A 25,878-nucleotide genomic window follows, 5' to 3' on the forward strand; every position below is an offset into this window, starting at 1 on the left:
AAACATGATTTTACAGTTAGTGCTCGTTGTGACGTTTTATCTGCGTTCATTGCAATTGGCCGAAGGATACATTGATGTGAGATTGATCTATAACTTCTACTTTTGTCTTTTCTTTTCTTTAAAATCTGCTACTTTCGTTTTTTTAAATAGTTTTATTTAAAAATTTTGTAGTCGAGTTTACTAGATTTCGATTGCGTTGATATATACAAACAACCAGCTTTCCAACATCCACTGCTCAAACACCACAAAATTCAGGTATGACGATTGACTTTATTCAAATAAATATGGAAAATATTTTCGAAAATTGAGTATAGTTTAATATAGTTTTTTTAATCATTTTGAGATGATACAGGAAAAATTCAGTTCAAATGAAAACTTTGGTAAAAAAGGTAAATATAAAACAAATGATCAAAGTTGTCCAAAAGGAACGGTACCAATTTTAAGACAAAGAAAGAGTACTGAGAGTGTTCATCTTGATGCACTCGGGTATCCTGGCCAACATGTAGGTCTTCTTTTTAAACAATTATTCCATTAAAAAGTCTCATATAAATTTTTAAATTTATTAACATCGATCTCAGTTTTAAAAGGAAAATAAATTAATAATACTTTTGCTATTTTTCTAATGCTATGAAGCATGGCAAATATTTTTAAGAAGTCGACTTTTATTTTATGTGTACAGTTTGCAGTAATCGAAACCGTTTTGAGCAGGAGCATCTATCGAGGTGCAGAAGCTGACATAAGTATTCACAACGTAACTGTTCAAAATAATCAGTATTGTAAAAGTCAGATTTGGTTAGAGAATGGATCTCGTAATCAACTCAATAGCATACAAGTTGGTTGGGCGGTGAGTAACTATCATACCTTATACAAATCAATGTACAATTAGATGTTGGATTTAAATTATTGAAAAGTTTGCATAAACATAAGTATATTATCTGTTCATCTCACACCTAATTTAAACTTATATTTAGGTGCATCCAAGATTGTATGGAGACAGTTCCACACGATTTACTATATACTGGACTGTAAGTACATAGTATTGTTAAAAAGTTATGTAACATAACATGTTAATAGTTCGTTCTTGATAACACCAATAAAATGGAACAGTCAGTTTGCCTTTAATCCTTTTAATTATTTGCATAATATTCTCCACTTCTTTCTTTTTTATTAGAGAGATGGCTATAAAAAGACGGGATGTTATAACACAATATGTTCGGGCTTTATAATTGTATCACCAAATCCCTCGATTGGAAGCATTTTTAGTAAATCCTCTATCTATGGTGGTGAAACAACCGTTCAGTTCACACCGCAAATTTTTCAAGTAAGCTTTTCTCTCTCTATATATAAATAGTTTATTTGACATAAATATTGAGAATCCTACTTTTAAGGCCAAAGTTTCATTTTTTACTTGAAAAATAAATATGTATACATAATATATTTTTGTTGATTATTTTATTTTCTTAATTTTTTTATATAGGATGGTTTTACTGGTAATTGGGCATTAAAAGTAGAAGATGAAATAATCGGATATTGGCCTAAAGAGTTGTTTACACACTTAAAAAAAGGAGCTTCGTTGGTACGATTTGGAGGAAATACATTTGTATCTCCGGATGGATTCAGTTCAAGTTTCGTTCATGTGAAGGTTATAAATTTGAACTATCAAAGAATTAATATCAATCATCGGAGGATAAAAAGTTATACAGACTCAAAGTGTTTTAGAGTAATGAATTGGGGTTATAGCAAAACAAACGGAGTAGCCTTTTCTTTTGGCGGACCGGGTGGACATTGTGGTATTTGATGATTTTCAATTATTTTTTTCATGGTATTTTTTTATTGAAATATTTGAATTTTAAGGAGTATTTTGCATATTAATTTTAGATTTTATTTGATAGTATTAAAAAAAACATATTGAAATTTCACTCACTCAATCTTATAATGCAATTTTCTTTCGCCTCTTGCAATGCAATTTTAATTTCTATTACATCATATCAAATTTATATCTTACTGAATATCAAATAATAATAAAAACATAATTAGAATAAAACAATTAGCTGTTAAAAAAAGTTTTGATACATGTAAATAGAATAATTGATTGATTGACACTCTTAACTTAATATATTACAATAGTATGTTTTTCTTATTGTTTTTTTGTTAAGGAGAAGGAAGTTATTCTTCTTTTGGTGTTATTCAAGTAGGATTTTAAATACTTTGTTAAAATCCAGTGTTATTTGAAATTAAATAACTTTCTAATTATTGATACATTGTGCCATTTGAAATAAAAATCTAATGGAGTTTTATGAGTAAATTATTAGAAAATTAGAATCAAAATCCAAAGAATATACTGCTAAGAATCCACACAAATGAGTTTTTTTTATAAATAAAACCAAATGTCAAATCTGAAAGATTGTAAAACCTAGATAATTTTCTTTAAATCCATTAGTATATGAAATATATTTTTTTGTAGGTTTTCTATTTTTTGGTTAAGGGAACGAAATTTATTTTACTAACATAGAAAACCAAACTTTATAATAAGATAAACGATAAACCATCTCATTTTCACTTTTTTTTTTGAATATTTCTTTCAAACAAAATTACAAATGCATATTGTTAGAGTTCGAAACTTGATTCAAATCGTATTGAAATACGTTTTATACTTGGTTTCATATTCTTAATCTTTGATATGCTCAAATTTACCGTAGAGCTACTCTCTCAAATTAAGAGATCAACTGTAGTACTTAGGGATCGTATCCACAAGGACTCTAGATCACACAATAGATTTAATAATTTTTTAATTATGCTAAACAGATCTTTTAATTATGCTAAACAGAAATATTAATTTAAATTGCAAGATTAAACAGAAAATAAAAGAGTTGTAAAATTCAGAATCATGATATATCAATCTTATAAACAGAAAAGTTTCACCAAAGCTAAATAAAATCGATAACCTTTATATAGTATAATTTGAATTCTAAAGTAATTTTACTGATATGCATAAACTTCACATTCTTCGGATTACATTACTTATTATTTATTACTTAGAAGTCAGATAAAAGCAGGGAGAGAGTGAGTAAACATTGATCGGGTAAACATCCGTACACCGGACTTATTGTACGACTTACAAACTCTAAACCAAAACAAAATCTTCTCAACGACGGCGTTCTGGTGACCAATGTGGCAAAGCCGGGCTGAAATGTGTTGATACAACCCTTGAGTCAAGCAGCTCTGTGATTGGTGTAAAGCTCACACACCTCGGTACCTTGTACTGATTGATCGATGCACCTCTCGAGATGGCATAGTCCATGAGCTCCTCGAACGTTCCATTCTTCACCACACGTATCTCGAGTGGTCCTATCGACTTATCCGCAACCCGACTTTGTCTATACACAGAGTTCAACGACTCCTCCATTTCCAAGCAGCACTGAGCCATGACCTCGTCACTTGGAGGCTTGGTTTGATCTTTCACTAAAAGCTCCCAGTAGATGACATAATGGCCAGGTATAGTCTTTGTCTCTGCGTAGCTTGTGTACTCGATCACGCGGGTTCCTTTCTCCCCAAGTAACACCGATGCATTCTCAACAGCCCTTTGGAGCTCAGCTTCATCAGTTTTATCCGACTCAATGCTAAGCAAAACGTTCTTCCTCCGCACAAACTTGAACTGTGGAGCGTAATTGTAGAATCCAGTTACCTGAAGGATATCACCAACTCTATAACGGTTAAGCCCAGCATAGGTTGTGATCACAAGCTCGTACTCTTTCCCGACTTCGACATCAGCTAGCTCCACAAGTTCAGATTGTTCTGTTGCCACTTCATGAGGGAGAAACTCGAAGTAGGCCATGTTAGGCATAATGGTGTAAGAAACCTCGGAAGGTTTACATATTGGTTTCATGTTAATCCCGAAGTAACTCTCGGACGAAGCATACATCGTGCAAGCCATAGGTAGACCGCCGCTATAGTACTCAAGCATCGGGATATACTGAGCCATGGCTCCGGTAACAATGACGTCAAGGTACTTGGTGTTAGGCCAAATCTTAGTAATGATACCCTCCCAATTATCTTGACAACAAACCGAAGTTATGAAATCAGCCAATTCTTGGTCAGGTTTGGTCAAGATCTTGGACATGCTCTCTTTGATCGCCGGGTCAGAGATTCTCGAACTTAGGGTTCCGGTTGAGATATCGTCAGCGAGTTCTTTCCAATTGGTTTGAAGGAATCCTATGGCACGGAGGAGACCGGAAGCGAAGACGGCACCGAGACGGAGGACTTCGTGACGCATGAGGAGACCACAAAGCATCTGAGAGTACATGCTTTGGGAGGAGTCGGGACAAAGGATGGCTTCATTAGGGCTCGTGTACACGTTGTACGGATCGTAAGGACGTCTCTTAAATTGTTCGCTTTTGTAATAACTCGTGAGCACTGGGCGTGCCGGTAATCCACCGGGAGTCTTCGATTCAGCCTTCACAAACAAAAAGTATAGAGCCTTGCCTTTGTCTAATCCAGGCACGTAGCTGTAAACAATAAATTACTATTAGTTACCATAATATTTATGTTTCTTTAATAGTTTAGACTGTTAATTTGATTATTGCAAATAAAATGAAGTCACGTTTTAAAGGATGACAAAACAAAAGATCTAAAACAGTCATGAAAAGAGTCAAAGACGTGTTGAATGTCTTAAAACTTAAGTATATAAATAGATAAAATTCTTTAGACTTTAGAGTTCAAAATTAAATTTAGCAGTTAGGGTTTAATAAATATGATATACGGTTTAGACATTCAGATTAAGTTTTCACAGTTTAAATTGTAGTTCGTGGCGTTTAAAAATTAGAATTGGATTAATTTGTTCTTTTTAGACTGTTTTCATACTCTTGGCATGCAGCTATTACCGCAAGATATAAATTAATTGAAAATCAAATAAATAGAAATTTAACTTACAGATTCATCACAGGCATGAGAAGACTGTATAGAAGCTGACGTCGGTCCATGTCTTCGTCAATGGTGGGCATCAACTTCCTTTCACCAGCAGATGTCCCAGAGCTGATTACAAAATTAAAAGATTAATCCATAATTATTAATTAATATATTATATATAACTTAATCTAAGTTTAGAAACACAAAATAATTTACATTTTTGGGTTATGTATAATATACCTTGTTAGGAACTCGGTAATAGGGTGAGATGACAAGATCATAGACCGGTCACCATTGGCTATACGTTGAATCTCTGGTTTAAGGTCATCGTAAGTAACCACCGGAACTTTGCTCTTAAATGTTTTCCTGTCGGTGAATCCCTTTAGGCCGAACCGTTTAAGATACTCAGTCTCCGAGTTACGGCTCAGTATCTCTCTGATGACTTTCTTCTGAACGAAGTCGACGTTACGTGTCATCTCCTCGATGAACCTGAGAGCCTTCACGTCCTTACCGGCCGGTGAGTAGTTCACTGGAGATCGTAGAGCTGAATCAACGGTCATGATTGAAATGTTACGAGTGTTTAGAACGTGTTTTGGTAAGTTGAAAGTATTAGACTTTGTTTTGATGAGGAGATATAAAAAACTCGGCGAGGATGGGGCGGTATTTATAGTGGCAAGAAGGAAAAGGTCACGTCAGCGTAGTTCCATGTTGATATAAATGTGGGCTCGGTTTGTTATGGCTAGACCGAGACAGGGGGACAAGCGGGGACAGTTGACACGTAATATTTGGCTAGTTTGGGCAGACATGTTGGACCCATATGTCTGTGCCACGTTGGTATTTTGCTATGATTGGGCAATTTATTGTCATGACCGTAGCAGCTAGGCGTCAGCCCGTACGTACCACGCGGTTCCCTTTTATTTGGCTTGTGACTCTGCCTGTCGCGGATAGTGACTGTCAATACTGATTAATAGCTTATTCGATTCCCTTATAATCAATTGTAATGACGTCGTCAATTTGACTTATCAAAGATTAAGACTTGATTAGGTTATTTAATATATGCGTGAGGGGATCATGTTGTTGTTTCCGGAGCCAACTAATCCTTAATTTAGTTGTTCTTTCCATGCATTGACTTTGGTCCCTTAGGCTGTAATAAGTAAACATATTATCGGTTAATTTAATTTAAATAATTTTCAGTGAAAAATCAAAAATCCATGAAACTTAACATAACAGAGTGACCGTTTCTAGAATGAAATTATTTTTGATATATAAGTAGGAAAAGTTATTTCAAAGGTCCAAAGTTGATATTATGAGACCTAGAGATAAAAATATCAATCCACTATGACAGTCCCAACTTGTTAATATATTTTTTTACCCACGACTAGATTACCATAAGTTTGTTAATATGTGTGTACACATTGATTTGAATTTTTTTTTTTTTTAGAACAAATCTTCCATAGATTTATTTGATAGACGCTCCCACTTGCATATCTTTTCGATAGGATCATGGAACGTTAATTAGCACAACAAGGAAACCAAAGCAGTCATATACGAAAACAAATTTGAGATTAATGGGATATATATATTCTATATAAACTAATTTTCAAAAGCATAATTTAATGAATTACTGTCGACTAAGAAGTCTAAGTTTCATATGTACGATTCTTTCTTTCTTTTTTTCCAGTTCTTTTTTTAAAATGCAACATGTATGCTCGCGTACTAGTGCACGAGGGTGCAAGAAGAAAAGATTAAAGACGTTAGTCCTATGGATTGCAAAGGTCGTGGTACGACTAGTAGTTGGTACTATTATTTATTGATAATTTAAACTAATTCTCGATTTGGAAGAACTAACTCTAAAGCAATTAAAGACATGCCTGGGACATTTCGTTTTGGTCGTTCGTGCTGTGCGCCTGTGCCTGTACCCACTCCAACTTGCAGTACCATTTAATTCTAGGGTTTTTGCTTTTATTTTTAGTTTTTAATTTTTTACTTTTATCTTTTTTTTTTCTTTTTTTTTCTTTTGGGGACAGCAAGAGGTGAATTATTCATATAACAAAAAAAAGCATTTTACAATGTTTAAATAATTATTCCGATCGCGTAGAAACAACTAAACGTACATACTTTATCCATTTTGCTTTATATGAAAAAATCCACAATTTTATTTGTTTAAGTATGATATTCTTATGCCTTGTAAAAAAAAAAAAGTATGATAGTTTTCATTGCAATACTATAAATTATGTATCAAATATTGTATTTTTTTTATAAAGCATGTATTCGAAGGTTATACTCATGCAGTCAAGCCGATCATTTGACATGTGGGCCTTAAAAGAATATCAATTATTATTGATATATATGATGATAATAAAAAGAGGATATATATTCATGAATATGACCTAATGAAAGAAAGAAGAAAAATTGAGGAAGTGACTGATGGCACGATTCATGTCTTATCTCTTTGATTAGACATTTATGGGAAACATTTGGACCATTTCAATGTTTTCTAAAATGTCAATAATAATCACTATTCCTTAGTATTGCATACGTTAATTTAAATAGTTATTTCTTCCCACTTTCTTGTTATTTCCTTGAGTAGGTATGATATTCGTTTCTAGTTTTCTTGGTCTAGACTAACATATTCCAAGTATCGATAAGGTAGTACACCCAAAATTGAGATCACTTTAGAACAATATAGAGCATTGAGAAAATACAAACAATTAAACTCATTACTCGCAACTAAAATGGTATTATGTGAAATACTAACAATTTAACAGTAGAAGCTTAATTATCAAACCGATCATAAAAAAGTTGTTCCAAAGTCGAAGACGAGATATCTATTACGAGTTGTTAATTGTAACCTTAATTTTATTTCTAACATGAAACCATGGTCACTAATCCAACACAAATTTTCCTTATAATCTTAAGCAAGTTATATAAGTATGTTCCATAAATATAAAGTTATCTTCCATTGGATCACATCCATAAGGAAATAATGAATAGTTGAATGTTTTCCTATTAAGATACTGTAATACAATAGAAGATTGAGAGAGAATTAGTGTAAATTATGGTTTTGTAGACGGATTCAAAATGATAAAACAAACTATGTACCATATGCATACCATTTATACACAAATTAATCGGTAACATAATAATAAAACAAACTATGTACGATATGCATACCATTTATACACAAATTAATTGGTAACAAGCTATATAACCAAGCTACAAGAATGTCTAACCCGATAGTTTTCCTTCTGTTATCGTTTACGGCCATTAAAGGTTTAAAATTACTATACGTTCTGACTATCTTTTTTATATTTCAGATGAAATCCACGTAAAACCTATAGTATTTCACAGAGTTTAGAAGTTTCTATGTCTTTTTTTTGTCAACCACATAATTCAAAAAAAAAGAAGAAGATATTGATTGGTTGTCCAATCTATATGAAAGAGACGATTTTACAACAAGAACAACATCCGCATATATAATTATGGTTGATCCAAGCTAAACAATAACAAACTCAAATATTTAAAGAGATGCAAACAAAACAAAAGGAAAAAGCAAAATTGAGCACGAAATGAACTGATGAACTCGTTCAAAAAATTGGAGAAAATAGACCATTCAAAAAGAACTACAACGTCTTTTGCCTTTCTATTTCATTTGATGATCGGTAAACTTATCTCAGTGTTATTGACATTATTTATTACGTATTAGCTAGAAAAAATAATACTAGTAATAGACTATTAGTACTAAATAGTACTAGACAAGAGCACGTTTAATGTTTGTTGACTTCTTGTCAATAATTGTCTCTAAGACCATTATTGATACTTACAATCTCCGTGCGCAAGACAATGTATGTCAATTATATATGTCAATTTTCAATCTTTCTAGTAGAAATAGATATACGGCCCTGTTTTTAAGTACACTTAAATTTTAGTCTTTCAAAGTTGATAAGTTTTTTTTCTAACACAATGTTTTGGGTGTAAATGGAAAAAAAATTAGAGTAAAAAGTAAAACTAGGAGGGAAAGAAATATCACTCTACCGAAAAATATTTTCCTCATGATCAGTTTAAAAAAACATGAAAAATCTTGTTTTTACTGTTATTCTCCTCATTATCTCTAACCGGTAAAAAAAATATGAACTCGGGTTAAAATTTAATTTACAAAGACAATTATACGTACTTTATATTTATGGAACATACTTGTTCGTGTCCTTTGCCCAAAAAACAAAACAAAAATTTTTTTCATGTCCACGATTTTGGGTAATTAAGGTGAAGCTCTCCATCGATTTCAGTGGTTAAAACTTATTTGGCGACCACTGTTATAGAAGTAAATATGCATGGAGTTAATAAAAAAAAAGTCATCCCTTTGTTTAGAAGCAGTGGAATGAACATCAGACCCTTACCCCTTGCATGCTCTATCGTTTCACTTTATTGTGTTTCCGGAACTTGTTTTTTACAAAACAACGAAATTAAATTTATTATTCATGAATTTTCGTGAAATATTCCGTATAAAAGATCGTGAAACATAAATTTCAACCTCTTGGTAGTTCTTCAAGGGCTCCGTCCTAGTCTGCCGATGTTATACGAAGAAACTATTAATCCTAATTTTCATTTATAAACTATATACGAAGAGATATACAAGTTAAAATGCAATCATTACAAAAACATACAAATACACACTTTGTATTGATTTGCTAGTAAGAATTTCCAAGTTTAGGAGAATTTCAATTTCAAAATTTACGATTTCGGGGACCCTTTTTATATTTAAAGACAACTATCGTTTTTAGCTTTGCATATGCAGAAAAAAGACTGAACATTGTAATAGACAAGACAAGACAGAGCATGATGAGTTTATAGGCAAACACTGTCATTGTTCTTTCGTTACTATTGTCTTTCCATTACGGATCTCCTTTTTTTTTTTTTTTTTTTTTTTTCTGGATGTGAACTTTGACGTGTGCTTGCTTTTTTTGTTTTGTTTTGTTTTTTAACCATGTGTGCTTGTGTTAAATAACCAGGAATTCTTATTTTATTCACCATAAACAAACCCGAAACCCTAATTTGGATCAATCGTAAATCACTAACCAGGAATATCAGAAAATTGTTTTTACTTGTGTATATTTTGTCAATGCTAACAAAAACACCCTAATTTGTGGAACTACGTCAATGTTTAAGAGAAAAACATTTAATGTGTCATCGTATTGTTAAAATAAAAATATAATGTGTACATGTTCGTAACTTCGTATTCACAAAAATATAAGTTTATATGTGTCCGTTTTAACGAAAAATAAACTTTTTTGTGGGTTTGTATTAACAAACAAAAACAATGATCGTGTGTTTAAAAAGTCTTTGTACAATGTGTCTGTTTCCTTTTTCTTTTATTTTTGTTTTTGTTCCTGGAGTTGGCCAAATTATCCATCAGCCACTAGTCAAGTTGTCTATGTACATATATTAGCATGTGATGCAATGTTTTTTTTTTCAAAGACGGTTAAATACCAATTCGGAATGCTTAAGCTAAATAACCAATGTTTTTCGAAATAAAAAAATTCTTAGCGATGTTTTTTTAAAAGGATTTAGTAGAGTCGATTTGTTTTTCTATAATGAAATTACAGTAAATTTGTTGTGAAGTAAGAAATTCTTGTGTTTACCAACTTTTGCAGTATTTGATTTGTTTTTAATTTGATTTAGTTTTGGCTTTGTCTAATATAACATTGTCGGTCGGCTACAACACTTGAAGATGTGAGTTATTGCTGTATATATACTAGATATTTTCATTTCCATGAGGACCACGACATATACGTATGCGGTATACCTAACTTTACATTGTAGCACTTCGCAAACACTGAAATACGTATACGAAACCACTTTAAGATAAGGTTGTTCAAGTCTGTGTATTGATTAATAATATGGTCTATCCGCGAAAAGTCCTAACATTGAAAAACATGGTGGTAGGTTTTAATCAAATCATTTAAATTTTAGTTTAAACCGTATTATTTTATACGAGGAGACATTTTTCAATAGGTCCGTGACATGGAATCTATATTCAAATATAATTACATTGCGACAAAATTAATATGAAATGTAGATTGATTTTTTTATTATAGTTTACAAACTTTGATCCATAACAATTATTATTATTATTTTTTTTGGTGATGTTTGACTAATACATTACCTGTTTCCATTCAAATAAAAAGAAAAAAAAATTATAATTATATACGTGCAAAATATGATGACCTACCATTTGCTAGCAAAAAAAAATAGGCAGGAAAAATGTTATACAAACATTTTCTTATTTTATTAACGAAAAATGGGATTTATGTACTCAAATGCTGAAACAAAATCATTTAAAATTTAATAGTTATTACAAAAAGTTTTAAAATCACCATTGACTTAATGGCCATTTAATATTTTTTATAATCACCATATGTACATGTGTAGGTTTGAGAAATGTAAATAAAAATCCAGCTATAACTTTGTATTATTACTTTTTTGCTCTAACTAATTTACTGCCTTTCTCATGTGCTCTAGTAATTTTATTTGTTATGCCTCAAACTAAAATTTGTATTGGAAAGATTTGTAATTATTGTGTATACGATATAACAATTAGTAGAATAATAAAAGTATAGATTGAGTTCGGTGAATATTACGGCTGAATTTGGCAGACGCATTTCTGTTGAGTCGTTTTCGTTGTCGGGAGGAAATGACCCGATAACAATGATGCCTCTACATATACTATTTATCAGAGACGTCTTGTTTCAGTGTTCAATTATTTGTTGTTCACTTATTCTACACGTGTGTTTATGTTTCTACACATGTGTGTTTAATGTACACTCGTTCTTCTTAGTTTCAACTCCATCAAGTGAGAGTAACTTATATCTATAATAGTGTATTTTAAATCGAGATTGACATTTATGCCGCGGTTCAGGACCTAAACTCTTACAAAGACCATACTATTCGATTACGAATGCATTAAAAAAAATAGAGAGAGGATAAATGTTTAGAGAAGTTGATCGAAACGTCACATGGCTATGGTTGGAAAGGGACACAAAGATTATGCGTAGCTTTTAGCTTTGGATTCAAAACGCAATTAATATGTTCCTTCGTATTGCAATATTGCTCACTTTTTTCTTTCACTTCTTTTCTCTCCTTTTATAGGTTTTCTCTGTCTTTTCATTTTTCATTTCTTTTTTAAAATAAAATCTTACTTAATCAACTTGATTAAATATTTCTTTTTTCTTTGAACCCTATGTCACAAACAAATATTTGTACTCTTACACCGAAATTGAAACAAAACATACATATCTAAAACATCATATAAAATATAATGGAAGTAATGAAGTATATACTATCTCCGTTTCAAAATATAAGATGTTTTAGAAAAGTTTTTTGTTTCATAATATAGGATGTTTTCAAATTTCTATACAACTTTTAGATTAATTTAATATTTTATATTATGCAGTATTGTTTCTGATTGGTTGAACTTGTTAAAAAACTTTAATTAAAACATCAAATATTTTGAAGGAGTACATAATATATATGTTGATTTTTTTTTGAATAAATAAGGAATGCCTTTTTGACAAAAAAAAAAAAAAAAAAAAAAAAAAAAAAAAAGAAAGAAAAAAAGAAAAGAGGATAAGGAATGCCTAATCTGAGTAATCCAAAAACCGTAATGGGAGTTATATTTTTCTTTTTCGAATCTGAGAAAAAAGTAAAAAACTTGATAAATTCGAATTAAACCCCAAACCCCCTAATGAACTGTAATACTATAACATGAACTCTATTGAGACACGTACGGGCTTCAATTTTCTTCCCTGGGCCGAAAATAAGCTAATATAACATCGTCTTCAAGAGCAAACCTATAAAAGGCTTATTTATTAGAAACAGAAATAAGAAAAAAAATGTTGAATACTTGAATTGAATTGGCCTGTTTCGGCGGGTGTTGCGTTTTCTGTTTCAAGATTATTTATTTTTTTCCATTTCTTGATAAAAGTCTTTTTTTTTTTCTCTTTTTTTCCATATCTTCTTAGAAAGTGTTCCTTTGATCTTTCTTATTTTGTTGATTGTAGATATCTTCTTTTGCTTTCACTAGTACATTAAGAATGCACCGTTTTATAAAACGTTGTATCGGTAACCAATCCAAGAAGATCAAAGCAACTAAGTAATAAAAACTCTTACAAAATCAATTTGCTTAATTCTCACAAGCAGTACTAGCTAGTTATATTATCCAGAACATCTCGTAAGTTGGTTGAAAAACGGGCGGTACCAACCAAACGTTTTTAAGTTGTTGTTTGCATTGTTGAATTTTTTATTGTTGGTATGTGGTGCCAAAAAAATTTCAGACCCGTCGTCACTGACCAGTGACCAGACGACGGGACTACACGGTGATAGACGACAAATGTTATAAATAAAAGTTTATTTTGATTGGTTTCTTGGTTAGAGATTTCAGCTGGGTCCTTTGTATTAATTGGGACAAATATGTCGTCACATGCAGTTGGTTTCCAAATTAGGCTCAACATTACTAGATACCAAATAAAACAAAATGGTTCAATAATAACCAGAGATAAAAGTAAGATATTATCTCATTTCGTTACCCGATCGACAGAGACACATCACCAGTTTCAGTGATATTAATTATACATTATCTTATATTACTAGGAACAAAATCAAGTTCTCTCAAAAGAAGAAGAAAAATAAGAAGAAGAAATACTTTATCAATTCTCTCTAATGGCTTTGATAACCTTACTTGAAGCCTCAATTTATTTCCTTTTTTTCTCCTTCATTTCCGGATATTTCTTGATTAGCAAGAAACCTCACCGTTCCTTTATGACGGACTGGCCGATAGTGGGTATGCTTCCGGGTTTACTCGTCGAGATCCCTCGTATTTACGACTATTTAACCGAGCTTCTCGAGGCTTCAAACTTAACTTATCCTTTCAAAGGCCCGTGCTCTGGGGGACTCGACATGTTGGTCACCATTGATCCGGCCAATATCCATTACATCATGAGCTCAAACTTCGCGAATTACCCAAAAGGATCCGAGTTCAGGAAGCTATTCGATGTTTTGGGGGATGGGATTTTCAACGCGGATTCAGAGTTATGGAAAGATCTGAGGAAATCAGCTGAAGGCATGATGAGTCATCCAGATTTTCAAAGGTTTACGGTAAGAACAAGCATGAGTAAGCTAGAGAAAGGGCTTGTCCCACTTCTTGATTGCGTTGCTCAGAAGAAACTCGTCGTTGACTTACAAGATGTGTTCCAAAGATTTACTTTCGACAATTCGTTTGTTTTAGCAACCGGGGTTGATCCAGGTTGTCTCTCCACTGAAATGCCAAAAATCGAGTTTGCTAGAGCTTTAGACGAAGCAGAGGAAGCGATCTTCTTCAGACATGTCAAGCCCGAGATGGTTTGGAAGATGCAAAGATGGATTGGGTTTGGAGATGAGTTGAAGATGACAAAAGCTCACTCGACTTTTGACCGAGTTTGCTCTAAGTGCATAGCTTCCAAGAGAGATGAAATATCCCGTGGGGTTATTAACACTGACTCTTCTTCTAAAGATTTGTTGATGTCTTACATGAACGTGGATACAAGCAAGTACAAGTTGTTGAATCCTAGTGATGATAAGTTCCTTAGAGATATGATTTTAAGCTTCATGTTAGCTGGTAGAGACACCACTGGGTCTGCTCTCACTTGGTTCTTCTGGCTTCTCTCCAAGAACCCAGAAGTGATAACCAAGATTCGTCAAGAAATCAACACAAAACTGTCTCCAAGAACCAGTGGTTCTGACTTTGATTCATTCAATCCTCAGGAGCTAAACAAGTTGGTGTATTTACATGGCGCGTTGTGTGAATCCCTCAGGCTATATCCACCTGTTCCATTTCAGCACAAGTCTCCTACAAAACCTGACGTACTTCCGAGCGGACACAAGGTCGACGCGAGTTCAAAGATTGTGTTCTGTCTTTACTCATTAGGGAGAATGGAATCAGTTTGGGGTGAAGATGCATCGGAATTTAAACCGGAGAGATGGGTTTCGGAGAGTGGAAGGTTGATTCATGTGCCTTCTTTTAAGTTCTTATCATTCAATGCCGGTCCAAGGACTTGTTTGGGAAAAGAAGTGGCTATGACACAAATGAAGACAGTGGCTGTGAAAATGATACAAAACTATGAGATAGAAGTTGTCGAAGGACACAAGATCGAGCCAGTTCCTTCTATTATTCTTCACATGAAGCATGGTCTCAAAGTTACAGTCACTAAGATATGTAATGTTGTCTGAATATACTATGCTATGCTTTTGTAAAATACTAGATTTAAGATGGTTAATGTTTTGTATAATAAAATTAGTATTTAGTTCTTGATTAGAGGCATATTTATCATGATTGTTTTTTTTTTTTTTGGGTAATTTTGTTACTTCAACTTTAAACTTCAAAACTAGGATGGAGAATTCGGACATATTTACACGAATTCACAACAACAACAACAAAAAAAACTCAATAAAAAGTTTTATATCTTTTACATCATCTTAGCCATTTGTAAACTGCCACATGGGTTTATGATATCCAGATATAAAAGCTGATATGATTCTTTACCAGTTTCCAATATATTTTCCATCTATAATATTTTTTTGGAAAACAGAAATTATGTATTAGTCACTGAAAAGTAATGAATAAATTAGAAATTAAAACTAAATTAGAAATAAGAACCAAATAAATAGAAAATTATATACTAAATTTTCATTTCTTAATTATATGCGGATTAGTCACCACGTGCATGCATATGAGACAATACGAACGTATATACAACAATGTGACGTGTAGGATAAAACCTTATTATATAACTTTAGCCCCAATGTTTAATTCAACACATTGACAAGAACCAAAAACAACAAGACGAGAAAAACAAAGGAACCAAAATTCTAAGATCGATGGAATATATTTTGCCAATCTTATCTTTCTTCTTCTTCTTGTTCATTCTATTGCTAAAACGTTTGATTGGTAAGTGGCCAAGTAAGTTTAACCTACCTCCAAGTCCGGCATGGTCACTGCCGGTGATTGGACACCTTCACCTCCTCAAACCACCACTACACCGCACATTGCACTCCCTTTCCCAATCCCTCGGTGGAGCTCCAATATTCCGCCTTCGTCTTGGCAACCGTGTTGCTATTGTGGTCTCCTCCCTCTCCGTCGCTGAAGAATGTTTTACCACAAACGACGTTGTTTTGGCTGATCGACCGAAATTTACATTCGGGAGACTCGTTGAGTACAATTGCACCACAATGGCCACTACATCTTATGGTGATCACTGGCGGAATCTGCGCCGTATAGGGGCCATCGAGATCTTCTCATCTCATAGACTCGATAGCTTTTTACGCATCCGTAAAGACGAGATCCAGCACTTGATATTGTGTCTCTCCAAAAACTCACAATATGTAAGTGCAATTTACCGAATAAAAATATATATTATAATACTTAGCGATGTAACAATCTTAAACAATTTTTTTTTATGCCTAACCATATGTTTCTGTGATAACTATTCAGGAGTTTGCAAAGGTGGAGTTGAGATCATTGTTTGGGAATTTCAATATCAATAACATCCTCAGGATGATAGCCGGAAAACGATTCTACGGAGATGGAACTGAGCACGATGACGATGCAAAACGCATGAGGCTGCTGCTTGACGAGGCGGTATCTAGTGCTGGATTCGGACATGCTTCCGACTATATTCCGTTCCTGCGTTGGTTTACACATTATGAGAAACGGGTCAAGAAATTGGCAGTTCGGATCGATGAGTTTCTTCAAGGACTAGTAGATGAGAAACGCGCACAAAAAGAAAAGGGTAACACTATGATTGATCACTTGCTTTCTCTCCAAGAAACACAACCTGATTATTACACGGATGTCACCCTCAAAGGACTCGTAGTTGTAAGTACTGACGAATCTATCTAATACTCCATCCGTTTCATAATATATGATGTTTAGAGAAGTATTTTTGTTTCATAATATAGGATGTTTAGAGAAGAATTTTTGTTTCATAATATAGGATGTTTCCAACTTTCTATGCAACTTTTAGATTAAATTTATATTTTATATTATGTAAATTTGTTTACGATTGGTTAAACTTTTTAAAAGTAATTATTTCTTAATATGCGTGTTTTCACTAAATATATTTTGAAACGGAGGGAGTATCATAAAAAACACTAATTACAAGTTTATACAATGACTAATTTTTTATTTTTTTAATAGGTTATGATATTCGCCGGAAATGTAACGTTAACAAGAACGTTGGAATGGGCGATGTTGAATTTGTTGAACCATCCAGAAGTATTAAAGAAAGCAAGGATTGAAATCGATACGAAAATTGGTTTAGACCGGTTGATAGATGAATCTGATACTAAAAATCTACCATACCTCCAATGCATTGTGGCAGAGATTTTTCGACTTTACCCGGCAGCTCCATTACTTGCTCCACATAGGGCAACAGATGATTGTGTGGTTGGGGGTTACGACTTCCCACGTGGCACAACATTAATCGTGAACGCGTGTGCCATTCACCGAGACCCGGAGATATGGGAAGAGCCAGAAAAGTTCAAGCCAGAGCGGTTTGAGAAAGAAGGGGAAGATAAAAAGTTGATGCCATTTGGGATGGGGCGGCGAGCTTGTCCCGGGTCAGGGCTAGCTCAGCGTGTTGTGAGTTTGGCTCTCGGATCAATGATTCAGTGTTTTGAATGGGAGAGAGTTGGAGAAGAATTTGTGGGCATTAGTGAAGCAACCACAATGCGTCCAGCGACACCGTTGCAAGCCATGTGTAGAGCTCGTCCCATAGTCCATAAAATTCTCAATGATTTTGCTTGAGATGTAATTCACATTTATTTGTTTCATATTTTTTTGTGTTGCTTAATTCCCATAACTTACCTAAATTCTCGTACTCAATAACGCCACTTGCCCTGGCGGCTGGCGGATCCGAATTTATTATTAGTGTTGATTTATTACTACACATGTTCAATAGTAATTATTTGCATGAGACGTCGTTCCGAAAAATATCTTTAATGACGAGTGGTGATGAACTGATGATAACACCAAAATTTGAACTTCTTCGTTTCATCAGCATGCTCCACGTAAACTCTCACTAACATTATAGTAGTGCTGCCACTTTATCATTACATGGGTTTAAGCCTTGACAATATAAGTGTGTCGGAAGAAAAAGTATAACTATAGGAACTTATTCAAATATCCTAATATTCTCAGAAATGAAAAATATAATGTTTTATACATATTCTACCAAAAAAAAATGAGTAGTATAAAATTGTTATTTGAGAATGAATTATTTGTTTGTGTGATTATTATAATCAGGGGTTTGCCAAGCTGGAGATGAGACATATGGTTCTTGAGTTGACTATCAATATTCAATAACATTTTTAGAACGTTTGAAACGTGTTCTTTAAATTTCCAAATTATTCATCACATTAGAGTTATCAATAAAGTCGATGAACTAATCATATGAAAGCAGTTTGAACAAAAAAAAGATTAATATGTAAAAAAAAAAAAAAAATCAAACAGACAGACATATAAGTATATAACTACATAAAAATTTAATATTTCGAATGTTTTTTAAAAAAAAACTCAGAAATATAGACTGACCGTTTACTACGTCAGTTTTGGAGAGCCTTATTAGGTGAAAAGATTAGAGAGTGATTGTTTCACGATGACAAAAGACGATGACTTGAAAAGTCAACTCAAGTCTTCTCTCTTTTTCCCACACCAATGATTTCAATTCTCTATCTCTCTCCTTCAATCTCATCTTCTTCCTCAATTCCTCTTCACATAGATCACCACACATGTTTCTTCATCCATTGACCTCAAATACTTGACTTTTCTCGCTCGCTCTTCCTCTCCATCGAAGCTATGCAGAATCTCTGTTTTCGAGACTCTGTTTCTCTCTTTCTAATGATTATGGTTACTGTTCTTGTTCTTCCTCATCTCACTCTTTCTGATACTTCCGACTATTCTCGTCCGGAGAAGTTTTACGTCAACTGTGGCTCGGATTCTAATGCTGACTATGGTGGCCGGACCTTCGTCGGAGATATGAACTCTAGTAACAACTCTGTTTCCTTGATCGGCAAAGGAACTGAAGTTCTCGACGACCAATCGTCCGTTGCGCCACTAATCTACCGGACGGTTAGGATATTCAGACGCCCTTCTTCTTACAAGTTCCAACTCGATCCTGTTGGTCTACACTTTGTGCGTCTCCATTTCTCTGCTGTGTTCTCTAGGGAAGATCTTTTAAAAACCCGTTTCACTGTCTCTGCTACTTCTGGTTCTAATCAACACTTCAAAAGTTTCTCGCTTCAGAATATCACTAACACCCCACGAGTTGAAGAGTTTCTCCTGATGATCAACTCGCCAGAATTAGAAATTCTATTTGTGCCCGAGCCTTCCTCTTTAGCTCTTGTCAACGCCATCGAAGTGTTCTCTGCTCGTAATGACCTCGAAATCCCGACAAAAATCGACAAGAATCTGCATACAATTTATAGATTAAACGTAGGAGGCATGAAAATCACACCGGGAAACGACACCTTGGGGCGAACTTGGTCGCTAGACGATGACTTTCTCTTCCGGAAAGATTCTGCGAGGAACATTAACTCGACACAAAAGCCTAACTATCAGCCAGGGTCAGTTGCAGCCACGGACCTCACTGCTCCTGATTTCGTCTACCAGACAGCTAAAGCAATGAACCGTAGCTCGAGTGTGCCGGTCGGGATGTTGATGGATGTTACTTGGTCGCTTAAGGTCAAAAGTAACTATAGACACTTCATCAGGGTTCATTTCTGTGATATTTTGAGCAACTTCCCAACCATTGACTCCGATTTCTTTCTCTATGTGAACGGGCATCAGCGAGTAGATGTAAAGCCTTCAGGGTATGATAGACCGGTGACTCCATTTTATATCGATGTCGAGACAGTCTCTGATGGTTCTGGACTCTTGAATGTTAGTATAGGTACTAAGGAAGCCGATAAGGATGCTGGTTTTCTTAATGGTTTGGAGGTGATGGAGTTTTTGAGTAACTCTGGTTCTAATTCTTCAGACGGAAACAGTTCCCTGGTTCCCATCATCGCTGGTTGTGCTGCTGCCGCTGCATTGGTTCTGGTCTTGAGTTTGTTGGTTATAGTATTCTTGAAGCGAAGGAGACCAAAGAAGACAAAACCAGACGTTGATGCCACTGTGTGGTCTCCGTTACCATTGTACAGAGGTGGTAGTTCAGACAATAGACCAATCTCTCATAACAACAACTCGCCATTACGCAACTTAAACTTAGGCTTGACGATTCCCTTCACAGACATCCTGAGAGCAACAAACAATTTCAACGAGCAGTTGTTGATCGGGAAAGGCGGGTTTGGAGACGTTTACAAAGCTATCCTTCCGGACGGCAGCAAAGCCGCGATCAAAAGAGGCAAGACAGGTTCAGGACAAGGGATCCTAGAGTTTCAAACAGAGATCCAAGTCCTATCAAGAATCCGCCACAAACATTTAGTATCTCTAACGGGTTACTGCGAAGAGAACTCGGAGATGATCCTTGTCTACGAGTTTATGGAGAAAGGTACGCTTAAAGACCATCTATACGACTCGAAACTGCCTCCATTGACATGGAAACAAAGACTAGAAATCTGCATTGGAGCAGCAAGAGGATTGCATTACCTCCACAGTGGAGCAGAAGGAGCAATCATACACAGAGACGTCAAATCAACGAACATACTACTAGACGAGAACACTATAGCCAAAGTTGCGGATTTCGGATTATCGAAACTAACGATTCGCAATCAAGATCAAACACATATCAGCACAAACATCAAAGGAACGTTTGGTTACCTCGATCCTGAGTATCTCTCAACACACATCTTAACTGAGAAATCAGATGTATACGCCTTCGGTGTCGTCCTCCTCGAGGTCCTTTGCGCGAGACCAGCTCTGGATCGTTATCTTCCTCACGAAGAAGTGAATTTAGCGGAGTGGGCGTTGTACTGCAAATCCAACGGAGAAATCGAAGAGATCGTAGATCCGAGATTGTTAGGTCAAATCGAGACGAACTCTCTGGTGAAATTCATGGAGATCGCTGAGAAATGTTTGAGAGAGTACGGAGATGAGAGGCCGAGTATGGCGGATGTGATTTGGGATCTTGAGTATGTTCTTCAGCTTCAGGCGGTGACGGTTCGTAGAGGGGTTCATGAAGAAGATGATAGCACGGCGATTGTCTCCGGTGGTTCGTTGGTGGTTCCGAGGTTGATGGTGAGTGACTCGTTTAGCACGAACTCGTTTGTGCAGAACGGTGATGTGTCGAATAACAGATTTGGTGGGATTACGGATTCATCCGAGACTCGAGTTTTCTCACAGTTGAAGATCTCTGAAGCAAGATGACGTCATCATTTTTAAATTTCTTCAAATGTGATTATTAAGCCGTGTTGTTAATATGTGGACCAGTTTGATATGGACTGACCAAGTAACTATGTCAACTATGGAGATTGATGTCTCTTATTGTTCCCACCAATGATTTCAATTCTCTATCCCTTCCTTCAATGGCATCTTCTTCCTCAATCCTCTTCACATAAACCACAAAATGCTGCTTAATCCATTGAACCTCCAATAGACTTGACTTTCACTATTTACTCTCTGTCTCTCCCGTCTAAGCTATGAACAATCTCTGTTTTCAAGACGTTGTCTCTCTCTTTGTCATGATGGTGGTTACTGTTCTTCTTCCTCACCTCACTCTTTTTGCTTCATCTACATATTCTCGTCCAGAGAAGTTTTACGTCAACTGTGGGTCGCATTCTAATGTCACTTATGGTGGTCGCACTTTCGTCGGAGATATGACCTCTGGGGGTAACTATGTTTTCTTCACCAGTGAAGGAACTGAAACCAGCAACCAATCTGGATCGTACACTGAGACAGGGATCTATCAGACGGTTAGAATATTCAAATACCCTTCTTCTTACAAGTTCCAACTCGATTCTGTTGGTCAACACTTTGTGCGTCTCCATTTCTGTGCTGTCTCTTCCCGGACAGAGCTTTTAACTGCGAGTTTCACTGTCTCTGCTACTTCTGGTTCTAATCATCACTTGAAAAGCTTCTCGGTTCGAAATTTCACTGAGACCCCACGAGTTGAGGAGTTTCTCTTGATGATTGACTCACCGGAATTCGAAATTCGATTTGTCCCCGATCGTTACTCTTTGGCTCTCGTCAACGCCATAGAAGTGTTCTCTGCTCCTAATGACCTTAAAATTCATTCAGATTCAGACAAGAATCTGCACACAATTTACAGATTAAACATAGGAGGCGAGAGAATCACACCAGAAAACGATACCTTGGGACGAACTTGGTCGCTAGACGATGACTTTCTCTACCGAAAAGATTTCGTGGGAAACATTTCATCAACACAAAAGCCTAAATACGAGCCAGGGTCAGCGACACAATTCACTGCTCCTGATTTTGTTTACCTGACGGCTAAAACAATGAACTTTAGCGCGATTTCCATTATGAAGGGGACATTAAAAGCTACTTGGTCGTTTAAGGTCAAATGTAACTATAGACACTTCATCAGGATTCACTTATGTGATATTTTGAGCAAGACAGAAAACCCTAACACAAATGTTTATCTCTATGTAAACGGTCATTGGCGAATAGATGTAACGCTTTCCGATCACCTTAGGTTGGTGACTCCGTTTTATATCGATGTTGTGAATGTATCTGATGGTTCTGGACTCTTGAATGTTAGTCTAGGTACTAAAGATGAACTCGATAGAAAAGCTGGTTTCCTCAATGGTGTAGAGGTGATGGAGTTTTTGAAAAACTCTGATTCTTTAGATGGAAGTAGTTCCCAGGTCTACATCATCGTTGTTGCTGTTGCATTGTTTCTGGTCTTGGGTTTGTTGTTTATAATATTACTGAAGCGGAGGCAATCAAAGAAGAAGAAATCAGACGTTGAAGTTGAAGTGACTGTATGGTCTCCTTTGCCATTGTACAGAGGAAGTGGGAGCACCGGCAATCGACCTTTCTATTCGGACAACAGTACACCACAAGCCAACCACCTACAGTTAGGCTTGAAGATACCCATGAGAGACATTTTGAGAGCTACAAACAACTTCGACGAGCAGCGGTTGATCGGGAAAGGCGGGTTTGGAGATGTTTACAAAGCCATTCTTCCAGATGGAAGCAAAGTTGCAATCAAGAGAGGAAAGGTCGGTTCAGGACAAGGGGTCACAGAGTTTCAAACAGAGATTCAAGTCCTCACAAGAATCTGGCACAAGCACCTCGTATCTCTAACTGGATACTGCAAAGAGAAGTCAGAAATGATCCTTGTCTACGAGTTTATGGAGAAAGGTACGCTAAAAGAGCATTTATACGGCTCAGATTTGCCTTCATTGTCATGGAAACAGAGACTAGAGATTTGCGTTGGAGCAGCCATAGGATTGCATTATCTCCACAGTGACTTAGACAGAGCAGTCATTCACAGCGATATCAAATCCACAAACATACTACTAGACGAGAACAACGTAGCCAAAGTTTCTGATTTCGGGATATCAAAACTGGTCGTTCGTAATCAAGATCCGATCAGTATTAGCACTAACATCAAAGGAACGTTTGGTTACCTCGATCCTGAGTATGCACTGACACGAATCTTAACGGAGAAATCGGATGTGTACTCGTTCGGAGTTGTTCTTCTCGAGGTCTTGTGCGCGAGACCAGCTCTCGACCATAACCTTCCCGACGAGGAAGTGAACCTCGCTGAGTGGGCGATGTCCTGCAAATCAAAAGGTGTGATCGATAAGATCGTAGATCCGAGATTGACAGATCAAATCGAGCCTAATTCTTTAAAGAAATTCATGGAAATCGCCGAGAAGTGTTTGAAAGAGTACGGAGATGAGAGGCCGAGCATGGCGGATGTGATCTGGGATCTGAAATACGTTCTCCATCTTCAGATGATTCACGAAGATAGCACCGTAACGATCTCCAGCTTTGGAGACGAAGGCTCGTTGGTGAATCCCGAAGCTAACGGTGAGTGATTCGTTAAGCAAATTAGCAATTGAAGAACCCTAATTCCCCAGAATTGTGCATTTTGCAAAGCGTCTGGTTTATTTTTTTTTATAATAGAAATCCGGTTATATCCGGTTTAAATATGATGATTTTAAAACATATGCAAATTAAAATCCGGTTATTGCCGGTTTAAAGATAAAAATCATAAAAGCAAGTAAATAAAAATCCGGTTATCGAAGAAACAAGTCAAGTAACAATTGTGATGTCATTGATGAACAAATCCAGATTCTGAGCTGAGGAACCACCCGACGCCATCGCCGATATTGCTGCTTGTTTCAATTCCGCCGCTCTCTTCCTCATATCCACGGCGATGGGACCTTCCGTCACAGCCTCAATGCATCTCTCAACCTCAGCAACCTTAAGCTCTCCGTCGACGACATCATTCCTCATCCTTACTCCGATTCCATACACATCTACAAGCAATCTCGCATCAAGCGGCTGATCAATCCAATTCGGATACGCCACCACCGGAACACCGGTCACCAACGTCTCGATCGTCGAGTTCCATCCACAATGCGTGACGAAGCAAGAGATAGCCTCGTGGCTCAGTATCCTCTCTTGTTGACCCCAGTCAATAACAACTCCTTTACCTTGTTTCACCATCTCCTGCAAAACTTGAACGTTCTGAGCCTGCTCCTTGGGCCGTATCACCCATAAAAACGGAACTCCTCTGTTTTTCAAAGCTGTAGCTATGGTCTCGATTTGATTCTCTGACGATTTGAGTATGCTTCCGAAAGATATGTACACCACTGAAGACCTAACTTGCTTGTCAAGCCACTCCATGCAATGATCTTCTGATTTCCACATATCTAGGTTTTTCCCATCATCTAGGGTTTTGTCTTCACCAGCTCCCAACAGAAATGGAGAAACCAGAGGACCAATTGGGATAACAGGTTTTAAATTGAACATCGATTCGATTATATCAGATTCGAGTTGGTAAAATGAATTAGCCAAAACCCATTTCACATCTTTCAAGCAATCTACGAATTCCGCCATTAGCTGATTGAAGTGAGCACCTTCAGAAGGTAACATGAAGGAAGGGAGATCTCGGACTTCTAATAACGGTAAGGCTGGTAACTTCACGGTTTGATTAGGATCTTCGAGATTTGGGAAAGGGTTTGTCTTCATGTAGTAACGGTAATAAACCGAGAAAACAGCACAAGCTTCGATCCAGAGGATTGCACAAGGAATTTTATGAGCAGCTGCAACAATTGGAACCCATGGAGTAAACGGCACAGAGATAATGCAAGCAAAACTCTTTTCTTCAATGATTTTCGACAAATTCTTGGGTCCGAATTTTCTCAATGACTCTGCGAGCGGTTCGGGGTCTCTTGGATCATCTTTAGGCCGACCATCGGAGAAGAACACAAGGTCCACGAGGCTATGAGATTCGTCTGTGGATGAGAGACGGTCACAGGCTTGTTCAGTGGTGGCGAGAGTGAAATGTAGGTTGGTTCGTGCTGTTTGGCGAATTTGAGCATCGGATTGAGGTGACCTTGGAATGGTAATGCTACCATTAGAACACGAGTCTCTTGAACATCTATACTTCCCATTATTACGTATAATAGTCTCTTGAGTTTCGTTTGAAATTGTGATAGTTCTCATATTAGTGGTATATATATATCAATGGTTGTTCAACGTGAGATTTTGGTAATAAAATATTCTTGCTAACCAAAGAAATGTTGGTCAACAAATTTAAGGGGCATTTAAAGGGATGTATTCAACTTTACATTTTAAGTAATCATTAATTTTAAAAAGTTTCATGAAATCCATTGTTATTGAACTAATTATGATTTAAAAATTTATCTAAATTCACTGTTATTCAAAATAATTTATGGATTTGAATTTTAACAATTTTTAGGGTTTTTGGAAGATTTGAAAGGAATTCTTTAGTTAAAAATACAAAA

At 35.8% G+C, this 25,878-nt stretch overlaps 4 protein-coding genes and 3 pseudogenes across 6 annotated transcripts; 5 read left to right on the top strand and 2 right to left on the bottom strand.

Moving 5' to 3' along the window:
• LOC104704982 (protein neprosin-like) lies at positions 1-1,849 on the top strand. The gene is made up of 7 exons (XM_010420977.2): positions 1-76; positions 172-255; positions 353-502; positions 680-844; positions 972-1,025; positions 1,172-1,321; positions 1,478-1,849. Exons 1-7 carry the CDS (start codon positions 5-7, stop codon positions 1,796-1,798), a joined length of 996 nt encoding a protein of 331 aa, XP_010419279.2. The 5' UTR covers positions 1-4; the 3' UTR covers positions 1,799-1,849.
• Positions 1,850-2,960: 1,111 nt separating this feature from the next.
• Positions 2,961-5,536, bottom strand: LOC104702850 (indole-3-acetic acid-amido synthetase GH3.3). The gene is made up of 3 exons (XM_010418770.3): positions 5,146-5,536; positions 4,930-5,031; positions 2,961-4,505 (listed from the first exon to the last, which is right to left on the bottom strand). Exons 1-3 carry the CDS (start codon positions 5,463-5,465, stop codon positions 3,146-3,148), a joined length of 1,782 nt encoding a protein of 593 aa, XP_010417072.1. The 5' UTR covers positions 5,466-5,536; the 3' UTR covers positions 2,961-3,145.
• A 7,974-nt stretch (positions 5,537-13,510) lies between these two features.
• Positions 13,511-15,245, top strand: LOC104702851 (alkane hydroxylase MAH1 pseudogene; annotated as a pseudogene). Its single transcript, XR_015561260.1, has one exon. The product of XR_015561260.1 is annotated as an alkane hydroxylase MAH1 pseudogene (transcript).
• A 512-nt stretch (positions 15,246-15,757) lies between these two features.
• On the top strand, positions 15,758-17,813 carry LOC104704983 (cytochrome P450 81D11-like). Its single transcript, XM_010420978.2, has 3 exons — positions 15,758-16,317; positions 16,427-16,810; positions 17,132-17,813. The coding sequence occupies exons 1-3, from the start codon at positions 15,814-15,816 to the stop codon at positions 17,738-17,740; spliced, it is 1,497 nt and encodes a 498-aa protein (XP_010419280.1). The 5' UTR covers positions 15,758-15,813; the 3' UTR covers positions 17,741-17,813.
• A 977-nt stretch (positions 17,814-18,790) lies between these two features.
• LOC104702855 (putative receptor-like protein kinase At2g23200) lies at positions 18,791-21,457 on the top strand. The gene has a single exon (XM_010418775.3). The coding sequence runs from the start codon at positions 18,791-18,793 to the stop codon at positions 21,296-21,298; it is 2,508 nt and encodes an 835-aa protein (XP_010417077.1). The 3' UTR covers positions 21,299-21,457.
• A 113-nt stretch (positions 21,458-21,570) lies between these two features.
• LOC104702854 (putative receptor-like protein kinase At2g23200 pseudogene) lies at positions 21,571-24,136 on the top strand (annotated as a pseudogene). The gene has a single exon (XR_015561261.1). The product of XR_015561261.1 is annotated as a putative receptor-like protein kinase At2g23200 pseudogene (transcript).
• Positions 24,009-25,615, bottom strand: LOC104702853 (UDP-glycosyltransferase 84B2 pseudogene; annotated as a pseudogene).
• Positions 25,616-25,878: the final 263 nt, after the last annotated feature.

This window comes from Camelina sativa, chromosome 7 (genome assembly GCF_030686135.1).
Source record: "Camelina sativa cultivar CO46 ecotype springtype chromosome 7, ASM3068613v1".
In the NCBI taxonomy this organism is placed as follows: Eukaryota; Viridiplantae; Streptophyta; class Magnoliopsida; order Brassicales; family Brassicaceae; genus Camelina; species Camelina sativa.

Coding starts and splice junctions, on each gene's coding strand:
- LOC104702850 (XM_010418770.3), bottom strand. CDS start 5,465: ATGACCGTTGATTCAGCTCTACGATCTCCAGTGAACTACTCACCGGCC. Junction 5,032..5,145: donor ATTACCGAGTTCCTAACAAG/GTATATTATACA, acceptor TTTTGTAATCAG/CTCTGGGACATCTGCTGGTG. Junction 4,506..4,929: donor CTCATGCCTGTGATGAATCT/GTAAGTTAAATT, acceptor TATTGTTTACAG/CTACGTGCCTGGATTAGACA.
- LOC104702855 (XM_010418775.3), top strand. CDS start 18,791: ATGCAGAATCTCTGTTTTCGAGACTCTGTTTCTCTCTTTCTAATGATT.
- LOC104704983 (XM_010420978.2), top strand. CDS start 15,814: ATGGAATATATTTTGCCAATCTTATCTTTCTTCTTCTTCTTGTTCATT. Junction 16,318..16,426: donor TCTCCAAAAACTCACAATAT/GTAAGTGCAATT, acceptor ATAACTATTCAG/GAGTTTGCAAAGGTGGAGTT. Junction 16,811..17,131: donor CCCTCAAAGGACTCGTAGTT/GTAAGTACTGAC, acceptor TTTTTTTAATAG/GTTATGATATTCGCCGGAAA.
- LOC104704982 (XM_010420977.2), top strand. CDS start 5: ATGATTTTACAGTTAGTGCTCGTTGTGACGTTTTATCTGCGTTCATTG. Junction 77..171: donor TGGCCGAAGGATACATTGAT/GTGAGATTGATC, acceptor AAAATTTTGTAG/TCGAGTTTACTAGATTTCGA. Junction 1,026..1,171: donor GATTTACTATATACTGGACT/GTAAGTACATAG, acceptor CTTTTTTATTAG/AGAGATGGCTATAAAAAGAC.